The 13,428-nt window shown below is 38.6% G+C and overlaps 1 protein-coding gene across 1 annotated transcript in view; it reads right to left on the reverse strand.

The window, feature by feature from the left end:
* Unc80 (unc-80 homolog, NALCN channel complex subunit) overlaps positions 1-13,428 on the reverse strand; it is a 182,511-nt gene that overhangs the window by 109,764 nt on the left and 59,319 nt on the right. Inside the window, 2 exon segments of the mRNA XM_042679276.1 lie at positions 482-617; positions 7,835-8,047. Coding sequence (XP_042535210.1) covers positions 482-617; positions 7,835-8,047 — 349 coding nt within the window.

Consider the following 13,428-nt stretch of genomic DNA (forward strand, 5'->3'; position numbering starts at 1 on the left):
CATTATGCTATGCTTTGACTAAATATTTCAATATGTTAGTCATTTAAAAGCATTTCCTGTCTAATTCATTTTTTTCTGTCTTTTTGTCTTTCTCCTTCCAAGAGCAAAATAACAAAGCTTGAGAAAAACCTCTTTTTAAGATGATCAGTTTTCACAGCTGCTTTTCCAGAGATTTTTCTCAGAAAACCTCCTCAAGTCAGAGGCTAAACTAAATGGATTGTCCACACTGCCTGAAGCATTTTGCCCTGTCTACTTTCTTTTCTTGATTTTTACCTTCTCTTGGTGTGGCTCTAGGCGTATGTTTTACATCCATGTGCAGGGAGAAGGGGTGGGGAGGGGTGGTGTGTGTAGGGAGAAGGGGAAGTGGTGGGGGAAGACATGGGAAGGTGGCAAAAGTATGAGAAGAAAGAGAAGCATTAAGTGCTCCTAAAGCAGAGATTCTTACAAGCAGGGGCTCTTGTAGTAAAGGGAGTCTCCTTACTGTCATCTAAAAAGTCTTCCTCCTCATCCTCCTTTCGCAGCCTCCGTTTAGTCTCCTCATCATAAATGAGGCCCAGCAGGTTAGCGGGGCTCTCAGTTTCCCCGTGGCACAGCTCATTCAGTCGGACGCCAATTGCCTAACATGGGAAGGAAAAGAATGAAATAGTATACCAAAGAGGTTACACTCTAAAACAAGCACTTGTATCCTTCATGCATAACCAACTAAAAAAGGATTACTTTTCAACCTAGGCTTCTTCTGTATATTCTGGTGTTGTGACGAAGATGTGTAACAGTATAGAAACCCAGAGGTAGAAGACACGCATGCTATCTCCTGGATCATTAAGTCTAAACACTGTGCAAACTGGAATGACACCTTTGTGTTCTCCAAAGACAGTTTTTCTGAACGTATATCCGGTTATTGAAAGGTCATTTACTGTACAGGTCTCTTATAAAGGAGTTTAGTTATTTTTAGTGGAAGGATTTTATTGCAGTGCTTCAGAGTGGGTCTGAATATGCTATTTTGTGAGAATGGCAGTGTCATGCTAATAAGTTTAGAAGTTGCCAAGAATTTATATCTACCATTATGTTCGCAGTAATTATTGGGCTTTTATAGAACGTGTTCCCCTTGTCAGGATATTCTATGAAATATTTCTTATAGTTCATTTCACTTTTCTTTAGGTAGAACTATCTAACTCCGCATTAGAAATGTGACTTTTAATAACTCAATACATTGTCAAGATCGGCTTTTCAATGCTACTCATAAAATTGATACCTTTGCTGCCTGTTCTTCTGAGTCATCGTGTACTATTCTGTGATTTACCTAAAGGAATTTTCCACAAGAAGAAACCACAAAAACAAAACAAACCCCTAACTCTATCTAGCTCCTTTTAGATCTCCTCCACTCGGCATATGCAAGAATGGAAGAGACATGGGTCTAAGAGAGTCTGAAAAAAGCTAAACGGAGCATTGAACTTGTGTTTGACAGTTGGATTCTCTGTGTTTAGTAACAACAGATTCCAATTAATTTTCCTTTCTCTTTCTATGTCATATTTGTTGAATATTTAGAAAAGTTATTGAATTCTAAGCATGGAAGGATTAGATATACGTATGTATAAATGTAAAAATACATCTCTACACAACATGTTTGTAATTATGGTACTGTTTAGGATGGGAAAGAATGTTTGAGGGTGAATAATACTGAAATGTATTACATCTGTGAATTAAAATAGTAAAATGATTGGGGCTGGGAAGACGGCTCAGTTGTATAGTGCTTGCCTTGCATGCCTGAGGCCCTTGGTTCAATTCCCCAGCACCACATAAGCAAAAAGAAGAAAGCCGGAAGTGGCGCTGTGGCTCAAGTGGTAGAGCGCTAGCCTTGAGCTGAAGAGCTGAGGGACAGTGCCCAGGCCCAGAGTTCAGGCCCCATGACTGGACCCCCCCCCCCAAAAAATAGTAAAATGAAACTCACTGAAAGTTGCCAGTTAATGGAGGAGGAGTAGCATGGATGGGGAAAGTAACAAGGGATCATTCTCATTAAAATTCTGTATATTCCACTTGTGAAATACCATGTGAAATACCTTTGAGCAATTAGCATACAATAAGAAAATGAATGACAAAATGCAAAACAGGTTGCATCTGGTGTTACTAGTGGGAGTGGGTAAAAGTAGGTGAACACGTTCAAAAGAATTTATGTACATGTGTGAAAATAAAATCATGAGGCTTATTTTAAATGGTTTGGTGGGGGGTGGGGGTTAAGGGAGAGTGATCAAAGGGGTCGGTTTGATCAAGGTACATTCTAGGCATAGATGGACAGCTAATTGGTGGTAATAAAAAATATAAAAGATGAGAGAGAAATGAGCCCCATATTAAAAACAAACAGGTAGCCACTACTGAAAATTCAAAATATATCCAGAACACTTAGGAAAAAAGGCATCTGAATTTTTTAGAAACGTGAGAACAAACCTGCTTAAACTCTGGAATTATCTGAGAGATACAAATCAAGACGCAAAAAATCATCTATGAAGAAATATTATAAAAAGGTATCATAGGATGGTAAGAGTTTAGCTGCTAACCTGAGAAACTAAATAAACCAAAATCATTACCATCACTACTACAGGCCCTGTCCTGCAGGCAAGACATGTAAGTACAGTCTGGAGTTTTCTGTATTGATCTTTCTGGGATACTGTAGCTAAGCAGTCTAAAATTTACAGTTTACAAAACTTAAAGGGTTCTCAGATAATGAACTTGCCTGAGATAGCACTAAATGTTGAAATAATAGTTTAGCAGAGCACTGGTTGCTCACACCAGTAATCCTAGCTGCTCAGGAGGTTGACATTTGAGGATCAAAATTCAAAGCCTGCCCAAGAAGTCTCAGAGACTCTGATCTCTGATTAACCACAAAAGCCTGAAGTGGAGCTATGCTTTAAGTGGTAGAGTGTTAGCCTTGAGCAAAAGAACTCGGGGACAGTGCCCAGGTCTCAAGTTCAACCCCCAGGATGGACAAAATAATAAGAAAATAACAAGAATCTAGGGCTCCGTGTCTCATATAGGGTAGGAAAAGTGCCTTGGGGAGCATTGTTCCTTTTGCCTGTCACTCATCAAATATTTATAAAGTTAGCTACTTTGTAAGTTATTTCAAACACAGAACTAAATAAGTTGCTGCAGTTTGGTAGAGCACCATTATAGATGATTAAGTCCACTTAAAAGGGATCACAGTTTGGCACATATCAAGGCTGAGGGACTTCCTGAAGGCTGTAAACAGATTCAAACACATGGTATCTAACTATGTCTTATGCCCATTCCCTCACTGAGATTACCGTCTATTGGTGAGGTAATAACTTATTGAAACAACACATTAAGAGACTATATCCCTTGGCTAATTTAAAAACTAGACTAAATTTGGTTCAAAGAATCATGGGAAGTCTTATAGCTACAGACTTGGAGGAATTATGCTAATGGAGAGTAAGGATAGCAGATACTCCCCTGGAGGGTCCTAAAAGATTTACATTTGAGGAATATCATATGTTCAGAGACGAATGGGCCACTTAGTGTAAGAGAAAATAATGTGCAGAAAGGGCAGGAAGGTAGGCCAGAATGGAGAAGATCACTCATTTGAGGAACACTGCACTAGCTGCCAAGAAGACAGGGACAAGCCATGTAGCTTTCTTTAAGAAAAATTAGTATTATAAACTATTATTATCAAACACATTGTAAGAACAAAGACTCAAGGTAAATATTCTTTAGGCTCATAAGCTCAGTTGACTCATCATCCATAATCTTGTAATGGTCTCAGCAATGGTTGGAGAGTGGACAATGACATCAGACAAAAGCAATTTGGTTTTAAAAATTAATTAATTAACTAATTAATTATTTGCCAGTCCTGGGGCTTGAACTCAGGGCCTGAGCCTCTTCGTGCTCAAGACTAGTACTGTACCACTGAAGCCACAGCACCATTTCTGTTTGTTTGTTTTTTTCTGAATAGTTTATTGGAGATAAGGGTCTCACAGATGTCTCTGCCCAGGCTGGCTTTGGACCACGATCCTCAGATCTCAGGCTCCTGAGTAGCTAGGTTCATAGGTGTGAGCCACCGGCACCTGGTGAAATGTGGGTTTGGAAAAGGAGGGCCACTTCTGCACATTAAGCTGGTAAGAAACCCATTCTGATCTACGTTTTAGCCTAATCACCCTACTAACAGTTTGGAAAAGGAATTGGAGAGGGCAATTCTGAAGGCTAAGAGACATTCTATTTCAGAAGGGCTGTGCCACAAATAAGATCATCTTACTGGCAGTGCACAGGATAAATTAGACAATGACAGGCTATGAGGACAAGAACAAGTTGGAAAAGAATCATCCATATGAGAAGTCACAAAGTTCTGACCATATGGGACTCTATGATATGGGAGAGGCAGAATCAATTGGGAAAGGAGATCCAGAATATGCTTAACATCTGCCAGGTCATACGATGGCAGTACCATTAATCAGAATAGAAGGGTCAGGGAGAGTTGTAGGTAGAATGCTCATTTGAGAAGAGGGGCTTTGTTCTGATCAGATTGAGTTTCAGGGTATCTTTAAGTGAATGTTTCCAAAATGCAATTAACAATGCAAGCCTGGGTTCCGAAAAGTGGTATGTATAGAGAAGTCTATGCTACTGGAAACAGGAAAATACAGGGATCATGAAACCCTGGGAGAATTATACAGGAGGAAATTAGAAATGATCTCAGAGAATGTCTTCATTTATAGAGGAAGGAGACAGCCGGTCAGTGAAGCAGACAGAGGACAGGGCCCGGGAGACTCCTGCACACAATTCTAATAGAAATGAACTAGCAAGACAGTCAGCAGGATCACATCCGTGAAGTCCAAACCTATTTATCCTGAAATCATTTGTTCAGACATTCCCCTGGTCAAAACCTTCCTCACACATCTGAACCCTGTAAAGTTCGGCACTTAACTAATGGTTTCCCCTTCTTGAGAGTCCCATGGGACAGGCAATTGGGCGTGCCATTTCAGAGAAACTGAGCCATAAAAAACACTCCTTGAATTAGGTAGATACTGAAAGTGTCATGGAAGTTGGCCAGCTTTATGTAAAACTCACTATTGTCCTCAAACTCACAGTACTTCAGGCAATCAAAATTAATCAGACTAAAGAAAATGAAAAGAAGAGATAAAGTAAGCCATCTTACCAGTAAAGGACTGAAAACAGTACTGTACCAGAGGGTTTGTTAATATTATGTTTAATAGAAAATAAAACTATCTTAAAGGGAAAATAAAAACCTGATACCTCATCTAATTACCTATCTTACTGACCCCAAATTTCATTGCTTATCTTAAAAGACCTCAAATTTCACTAGAGTTCTGACATTTATCTTTTGGAGGAGTGAAAGGAGAATAGGAGCTGAGCCCTGATGACTCATGCCTGTAATCCTAGCTATCTAGCTATTCAGGAGGCTGAGATTTGAGGATCACTGAAGCCAGCCCAGGCAGGAAACTCTGACATTCTTATCTCCAATTATTTACTAAAAGGGCCAAAGTGATCTGTGGCTCATGTGGTAGATTGCTAGCCTTGTGGAAAAATACTCAGGGACAGCAACCAAGACCTGAGTTCAGGCCCCAAGACAAATATCAAAAGAAAGAGAGAGAGAGAGAGAGAGAGAGAGAGGGAGAGAGAGAGAGAGAATGCTTTGAATGCCAGTAGATTGGGCTGCATTAAGTCTCAGGCTCACTTGATTGTGAACTTTTGCAGGAAAAGGCTGACTGGAAGGGCTGTGTGAAGGACAGATTTACAATTGTTCAATAGAATCTTGCCACTGGACTTCAACTTCAATAAGGTGGAAATAAACCCATCATATTTGTCATATTGTAAAGTTAATAGGAGGAAATGATAAAATTGGAAGAATAGTATAACTATAATAGATAGTCAAATGATGGGTTTTAAATGGTATTCTACAAATTGTTGACATTAAAGGTGATTTGATCTGTCAGAGGCAAATCTGTTATTTTTGTTAGCATTGAGTTGCTATGTTTACAGCCATCCCAGGTAGCAGGCCTTCAAAAATAAAGAAACACCAGTGATTTATCTCTCTTATGCCTAGTAGGTTGAATAACACATCAGTTCAAGCTTTAGACACCCTATCTGTCGTATGTATGTATGTATGTATGTATGTATGCATGCATTGATTGATTGATTGTGTTTGAGACAGGGACTTGTTGTGTAGTTCAGATTGCCCTGGTACTCTCAATCCTCCTGCTTCAGCCTTCTGGATGTTGCGATTAAGTGGAGTGGGCAACCACACCCAGCATCATCTATCACATTTACACTGAAAACTATAAAGGGGCAGAATGCCTTTGTAGACATGATGAAACACCCAAATTTATCATGTAATTGATTCCATTTTATTATTGAGTACTACAAATGAAACCTACAATTGTTTCTTGTTTAGAAGGAACCTTCCCCAGAGTGAGAAATTATGCATATCTATCAAATATGTTCATAATTTATAAACTCCTACATGCTCTTTAATGTTAGTGCTAAGGGAAAGAAGGATCTTCCTAGGGAAACCTCTTCAAATAAAGAAATTAAAATACTAGTTATTTATAACTAATTACCTTTTCTGCCTGAGAAATAATAAGGAGTCAAAACACCATTAACCTTACAAGAATTGAAAAACAGTTACTGTCTCCAATTTTCCCAAGAGAGGATATGTTCTAAACGATTTAGTCTTTTGCAGAAAATTGGACAGCTTTTTGCTAGGAGAGGGCTGAGTCATTTTGGGTAGAAAATGAAGGGAGTTAGAGATAAAAACAACCTTCCCTGGCTCTCTGACATTTGGTGATCTAAATTTTCCATCCGATTGCCTGAACTTTAGGAATAGAAAAATCTGCTCTCTCTGAGAAAAATTCATCTCTGGTGTTAGCATGATGGTCCAATGGCATCCATGATATTAGAAAACATCATTCACTATTTTAGTAATAAGAATAATAGAAGTAGAAGGTGATAGATTGAGTTTTCCAAGTATGTTTAGTAGGAAAACTTAGCTTATTGAGTATCTTGGGATCAGAGAAATAACCAGATTGTAACATTTGAGATTAACGAGCCCTGGGATGGGGCAAGGTTTGGTGAGAGATTCCTGCACAACTGATTAGAAGAGCTGAATAGAATTAAATGAACACACCCAACTCTCTGTGTACCTTCCCCATAATCTTCACGTTTCCATCTGTAGCATCTTATTACAGAGTCCTAATCATCATGTAAACACATGCTTTATGAATTACTTACAAGATACCATCTTTGAAGAATGTGATTCGGGACACACACCCTTCCCACTGTCTATTTCATCCTTAAATTATATTTCTTCTCTTAATCCCATGCTTTGTCTACTATGATGTATGCTTCTAAGATTTCAGGTATTCATAAAGCAAATTTAGGAGAGAAATTTTCCAGAAAAAAATTATTTTCTTGGAGAATTAAAAAAAAAACCCCAAACCAGGATATAAAAATTTAACCATTATAACAATGATTTTCAAATTCTTGAATATAGCAATAACAAGCAAGGCTTTGAAATCCAACATGGGAGGGATGGGATGTTGGTGACCCCTATTTTCTAGATACATAAATTCTGGCAAGTGACTTGGCTAGTATAAAGCTTCCATTTTTATTAATAGTAAGGTGGTGGTAGTAATATCTCACTTCATAGATTTATTGAGAAGAGTAAATAAAGTGTATTCCTTTAAAGCAGTAAAGGTCACTGTCATGTACAAAGCAGATAGCTAATAAATTATATTCAAGACAAAAACAAACAAACAACTAATTTGCGGCACTCAAATGCTCTAGGGGTCATAGGAGAAGGTCAAATGCTCACGTCTCCCCACTGGTAGAAGAGCTTGGCAGCATTCCACTGCAGCTTCTGGTTCCGCTTATTGCCTACGATGGGAGAGCGTCCTCTGGAAAGGCCTTTCTTGGTAATGTTCACATGATGCCCTTTCATCCACTCTGGCCAGTTGCCACGGTTACAGCGGTGAACAAAACGGGCACACTCCAGGAACAAGGCTGCTCTGGCCACCACAGGAGCTTCCTGGGTAAGATTCATAAGGAAAGAACAGAGGATTCAGAAAATGGATGTTTAAATTGGTCTAGGCGGGCATTACTGTGCCATTTTTCAGTTCTATTTAGCTTCCATGGTTTGTTTTAGCTGGGCCATGTTTCTCCAGGTGGTGTCAGCACAGTAGTGGGAAATCTGGAAAATGAAATCATTAAGTCAAATTTGGATATGGAATAACAAGGCACCAGAAGTTGGTAACTAAGGTTTCTGAGAGTCTTCTTAGGAGTTTCAAGCCATTACATTTCTCTGTTTTGTATATTTTAGAGCAAGTAGGATTTGAATGTGAACACAAAGGAGCCTTCTTGTTATTTTTGTGTATGTGCACCATACTGGAGCTTGAACTCTAGGCCTTACTTTAAATTTTTTTTAATTATATTTCAGTACTGGAACAAGGGAGGTGTTATTTAACAAAGCAGTTTATGAATACAATGAATCTTGATTAGTGTCATGTTCTTCAACATTCTCACTCCCTTAAACCTACCCCTTCCCAAAGGGCTCTACTTCTTGCTTAGATTTTTGTTTTAAATCAAAGTTGTAGCTTTACTCCTTGAGCCACTTCTAGCCTTTGAGTTGGTTTATTAAAGAGAAGAGTCTCTCAAATTTTTCTGCCCAGGGTTAACTTTGAACAAGTATCACCAGATTTCAGCTTCCTGAATAGTTAAAATTATAGATGTGAGCCACTGGCACCTGGCCAATATAAAGGATTTTTGAACCTAAAATTTAAAATGAAATAATTAAATATTCCATTTCTGGAACTAGTCTTATTTTATTGTGTTGAGCTGCTAGGCCCACAATTGTGTATTAGCTATGACCATTTACGTAATTCCAAGAGGAAAAATTTCCTTCTACTCATTTTGATAAACAAGAAACGCAATATTTCCTCAGGAAAATAAAATATGTCTACAGCTTGTCAAAATGTGGCTGAAAAGAAAAAAAGTACATCTTTTCATTGATACTTAGAAGGTAATAAAAATGACATGTTCTATTAAACTTTCTAAAAGCTAAAAATAAGGAGGATGAAGCGTAAGGAAGGAAAGAAAGGAAGAAAACAAGGAAAGAAGGTAGGACAGAAGAAAGGAAGGAAAGAAAGGAGGAAATTTCCCATGAAAAAGTTAATAAGCCATAAGAAAATATACATAAAGCATTAAGATATATGTTGATTTGTGCCATGTTTTTTAAAAAACCACAACATTAGCTATCACCTGGGGATTCTTTGGTAACCATAGATTTCTCAGTAACAGTGCTTTTCAAATTGAAACCATATTAATCATTTCAAGTAATTATACTTCTGAACAGTGCTTCATCCATGATGCTAAAATAGGGATTAGCATATAAAAAGAATTGTGTCAGTTAACTATTGTAAGTAATAGTAATGACTGTGACTTAGACACAATATCCTTATTTTAAGATTTAAAAAAATGAGGTACAATTTTTCCACTAACACGTAGTGATAAGGGAAATCTATAAGACCACCATGATGTTCTTTGTGTTCACATATATGTTAGCTGCTCTTCAGTATCTACATTTTTATAGTTTTATTAATGTTTGTAAAAGATGATTTATAAAATGTGGTTAGACATTATTTAAATATAGGACATCCATCTTATGTAGTGTTTTTAAAAAGTTACAGGCATATAATTACATTGATTCCTGATTCTCAAATTCTATAATAGGTTTTATTACCTCAATCCTATCACGAGTAAAGATACTCAGCCTTTGTGATTTGGTTCATCTCCCTTCCTAGTTGGATCTTAAGTATGTTATAATCCAATTATATCAAATTACTTATAGTCTTCCTAATGCTGTTTTCATGACATATAGAATCTTTTGATTCCCTCTTCATTTGAAAAAAAAATCTCTCTTGTATGATTCAGGAGAGTTGGCTAACTCTTTTTACAACTCTTAGAAACCTTACTTCCTCCCCTCCCCTTCAGGGAGAGCTGGTTTCTTTATATTTTTGAGTACTACAGCATCTTACATTGAATGATTCAAGCAAATTCACCTAATAAGCATTTCTTCATTGTCTCTATCCTAAATATAGATATCAAGAATTTTAACAAGAACTATATTTATGTAGGGACTTAATTTTACATAGCACATCACACAGTGCTGCAAAAGTGCTGCTGAAGAGCTGAGAGACAGTGCCCAGGCCCAGAGTTCAGGCCCCACGAAGGGCAATAAATAAATAAATAAATAAATAAATCTATCATTCGCGTGTTTGTGGGGAGTGGGGTGGACAAAACTTAGAAACAGGTCACAAGGCTAGTAAATTATACATTGCAAAAACTCAGACGACTTTCTGCATTGAGCTCACGCATATTGTGGTGTCATTCTATACTGTCTAAATATACACACTTTCTTGTATTAAATATTTATTTCACTAAGTATGTCAGATATGCTAGTCTGTGTCTGGAAGGCTGAGACATCTGTCTCTAAAACTAAATGCCAGTCTGGGGGGGCAAGGCAAACCATGCAAACATATTTTTAGCTTGTCAAAATATGACATATTCCCAATATAAAGCAAGGCAAATTCAAATGCTTAGTGATAGGAAAATAGAAACACCATAGAAAAATAGCATTTTGATGTAAACTTTGACTCCTATGGGATCAGTAAGGGTGTAACCTGGTGTCGACCAGATGTGAGAGGCAGAGAATCTTTGCATGGCTCTTGGGAAGTGGCAATTGAGAGAGGATGAACAAAAATGGGTGACTAAATGTGAGGTTGCTTAGAAAGTTGCAGTCATTTTGTGAGTTCACATCAAAACATTGTGTTACCAGAATAGGATTTTGGCCCTGGAAATTCAAGTTTATGTTTAGAAATGAACTTGAGATCGATATAAAAATGTTTTCTAATAAGAACAAAGCATTAACACCAAGGGGAAGGTGGGTTACACCTGATACATTTGACTCACATAATCAAACACAGTATCATTCAGAAATGCCGCTGCTCACTCATCAGGAATGATGACATAGCTTCATTCAAACACTGATTTTGTATCATAATCCTCATGATCTTGGGCGGATGGAGGGCAGACTTGCGAATTCTGTAGTCAAGAGGGCAGAGCATGAGCCCTGGGTATTGTGCTTGTCGGCAATGGAAGGAAGTTGTGAGGCACAGAGTGTAAGGTTTGGAGAAAGGAGACCTCCGTGTGGTTGTTCAGGCAGAAGAGAGCTTATTAGCAGAACCAAACCACCGGCCTACTTGAGTTGGAGGTGTGCAGAGAAGAGCAGGCTTATGGCAGGGAGGAGGTTATATAGGGAGGGGAGGGAGGAGGCGTGGCTGCAGCTGATATAGACGTGACCTCTGAGCCTGGGGGAACCTCCCCCTGCCCCCAGGTGCTGGGCGGGGACTTCTAGAGAGGGCCACATTTGCATGGAGGGAGAACAAAGGGGAAGGGGCCATTTTTCCCTGGTGGCCCTAACACAGAGTTAAAAAGATACTTAGCAACCAGAACTGAATTCACAACGTGTACAATAGTATCTGAGACATTCTAGTTTGGGTGTGACTGTGGCACATGATTCTGTGAGTTCCTTTCCATGTGTAGCTGGGCAGTGTTCACTAGAAGGGAAGGGCTATAGAATACCTGAAACAGAGGATTCTTCCTGCACACAAAAGAAGTCAACCTCCCCTCTCTTGATGGAGCTTACCTCTTATGGCTCAGTGCAATCTGCAGAAGCAGCAAAGGATGGAGGCATGACAGAATGGATAGGGATGGATTCACATCACAGAGAAAAACAGCACAAATGGAGAAAATGAATCAGAAGAATGCTGCATGGCTGAAAAGAACCACAGAGGATCAGAGTCACAGTCACAAAGGAACATTGAAACAAAACACGAAATCCCTGGCATACCAAAGAAAATGCTGCTGCTGGCCCTGAAAGAAAAGCAGATATATTAACATTTCTTCTTTCTTGTTCACATTGTCTTCCTCCAGATCAGGTTTTTAGACATTATAATAATCCAGAATTGCTTCTATGCTGTTATGTCTTAACTTCATAGTTCCCAGACAAGGAAAAAATACATTTTAATCAGGAGTGCAAAATATTAGGCTGAGCCAAGTGGTTTTTTTTTCTTTCCAAAATTAAGAGTCAAAACTAGTGGACTATCAGCAATTTTGTGTTTCACCCGGTCTTTTAAAAGGTGTGGAGGTTACAAGAAGTCATGAGAATGTTACTACATAATCTGGATTTCTTCAACATTCCATAATTAGAAAATGTCCTGCATCCAGCTCCTTTCCATTATTTCCTTTGCCATTTCTCCTGGACTTTATAAGATGGTTACATGTATTGAATGGTTCCTTTATGGAAGTGAAACAGAGAATTTGGACACTAATTCAACTGCTGTGCTTTCTTCTGCCTGGGGACCTAGAAAATATTATTACCAAGATAGGATTTTTAATTGAAGGATGTAATTGCAATACATTTTTTTTTTTTGCTGAAGGATTCTATCTAAGCTTATTTTGTGAGAAGAAACTTTGACACAAAACTCATAGAACACTAGACCGGAACTGACTGTTTTTAAAGACTGAATATTTTATGTTGGTCCTTGGGGAATTACATAACATTTTATTGTCTGGCAATAAAATATAAAGTGTGTGCTGGTGAAAGTTATCTGGTTATTTAAAATCCAATGAGAACAAGAAGCTATTATGGGTCTTAGAATGGATTGGAACCTTCTTTGCTGGAGGGCAGATGCTGTGAGTCAGTATGTATTACTTGTCTTGCATTAAATTCTCTGCCAGACAGAGATCATTAAATGACAGACTTCTAGGCTGACAGGCTACCCCTGTCTCTGCCCATTTCTACAATAGCTGTGGGCAGGCTGGAAGAAGCATTATTGCTTAGCACATGGTCATTTTGATACTGAAATCCTGGTGATACTGTGAGTATTTTAAAACATGAGGTGTTCTGTTTCTGACAGTGTGATGGATTAGATATGAAGACAAACTTCTGCCAGTGTAGAATATCTAAAAAATGTTGGGTAATATATCTCACAAATGCTTTGTGTTTCATATGTTTCTAAGGTGAGATAAAAGGTGTCTGAAGAGCCGGAAGGAGGGAAAAGTAAAGTGGGGCTGGGGTGAGGATGAGGGAACACAGAAATATTTGCCCTAAGGATTTCTGCTGACTATCCAGAGGCAAGAACACTGGTTTTTCATGGGCCACAAAGTGAAAGATCTAAGCCCAAGCAGATGGGAGGTGAAGGCAGATAATCTTTTTTTGGGGGGGGGGGTCCAGTCGTGGGGCCTGAACTCTGGGCCTGGGCGCTGTCCCTCAGCTCTTCAGCTCAAGGCTAGCGCTCTACCACTTGAGCCACAGTGCCACTTCCAGCCTTTTTCTTTTTGCTTATGTGG

This window comes from Dipodomys spectabilis, unplaced genomic scaffold (assembly GCF_019054845.1).
Source record: "Dipodomys spectabilis isolate Male_0828 unplaced genomic scaffold, ASM1905484v1 ptg000051l, whole genome shotgun sequence".
NCBI lineage: Eukaryota > Metazoa > Chordata > Mammalia > Rodentia > Heteromyidae > Dipodomys > Dipodomys spectabilis.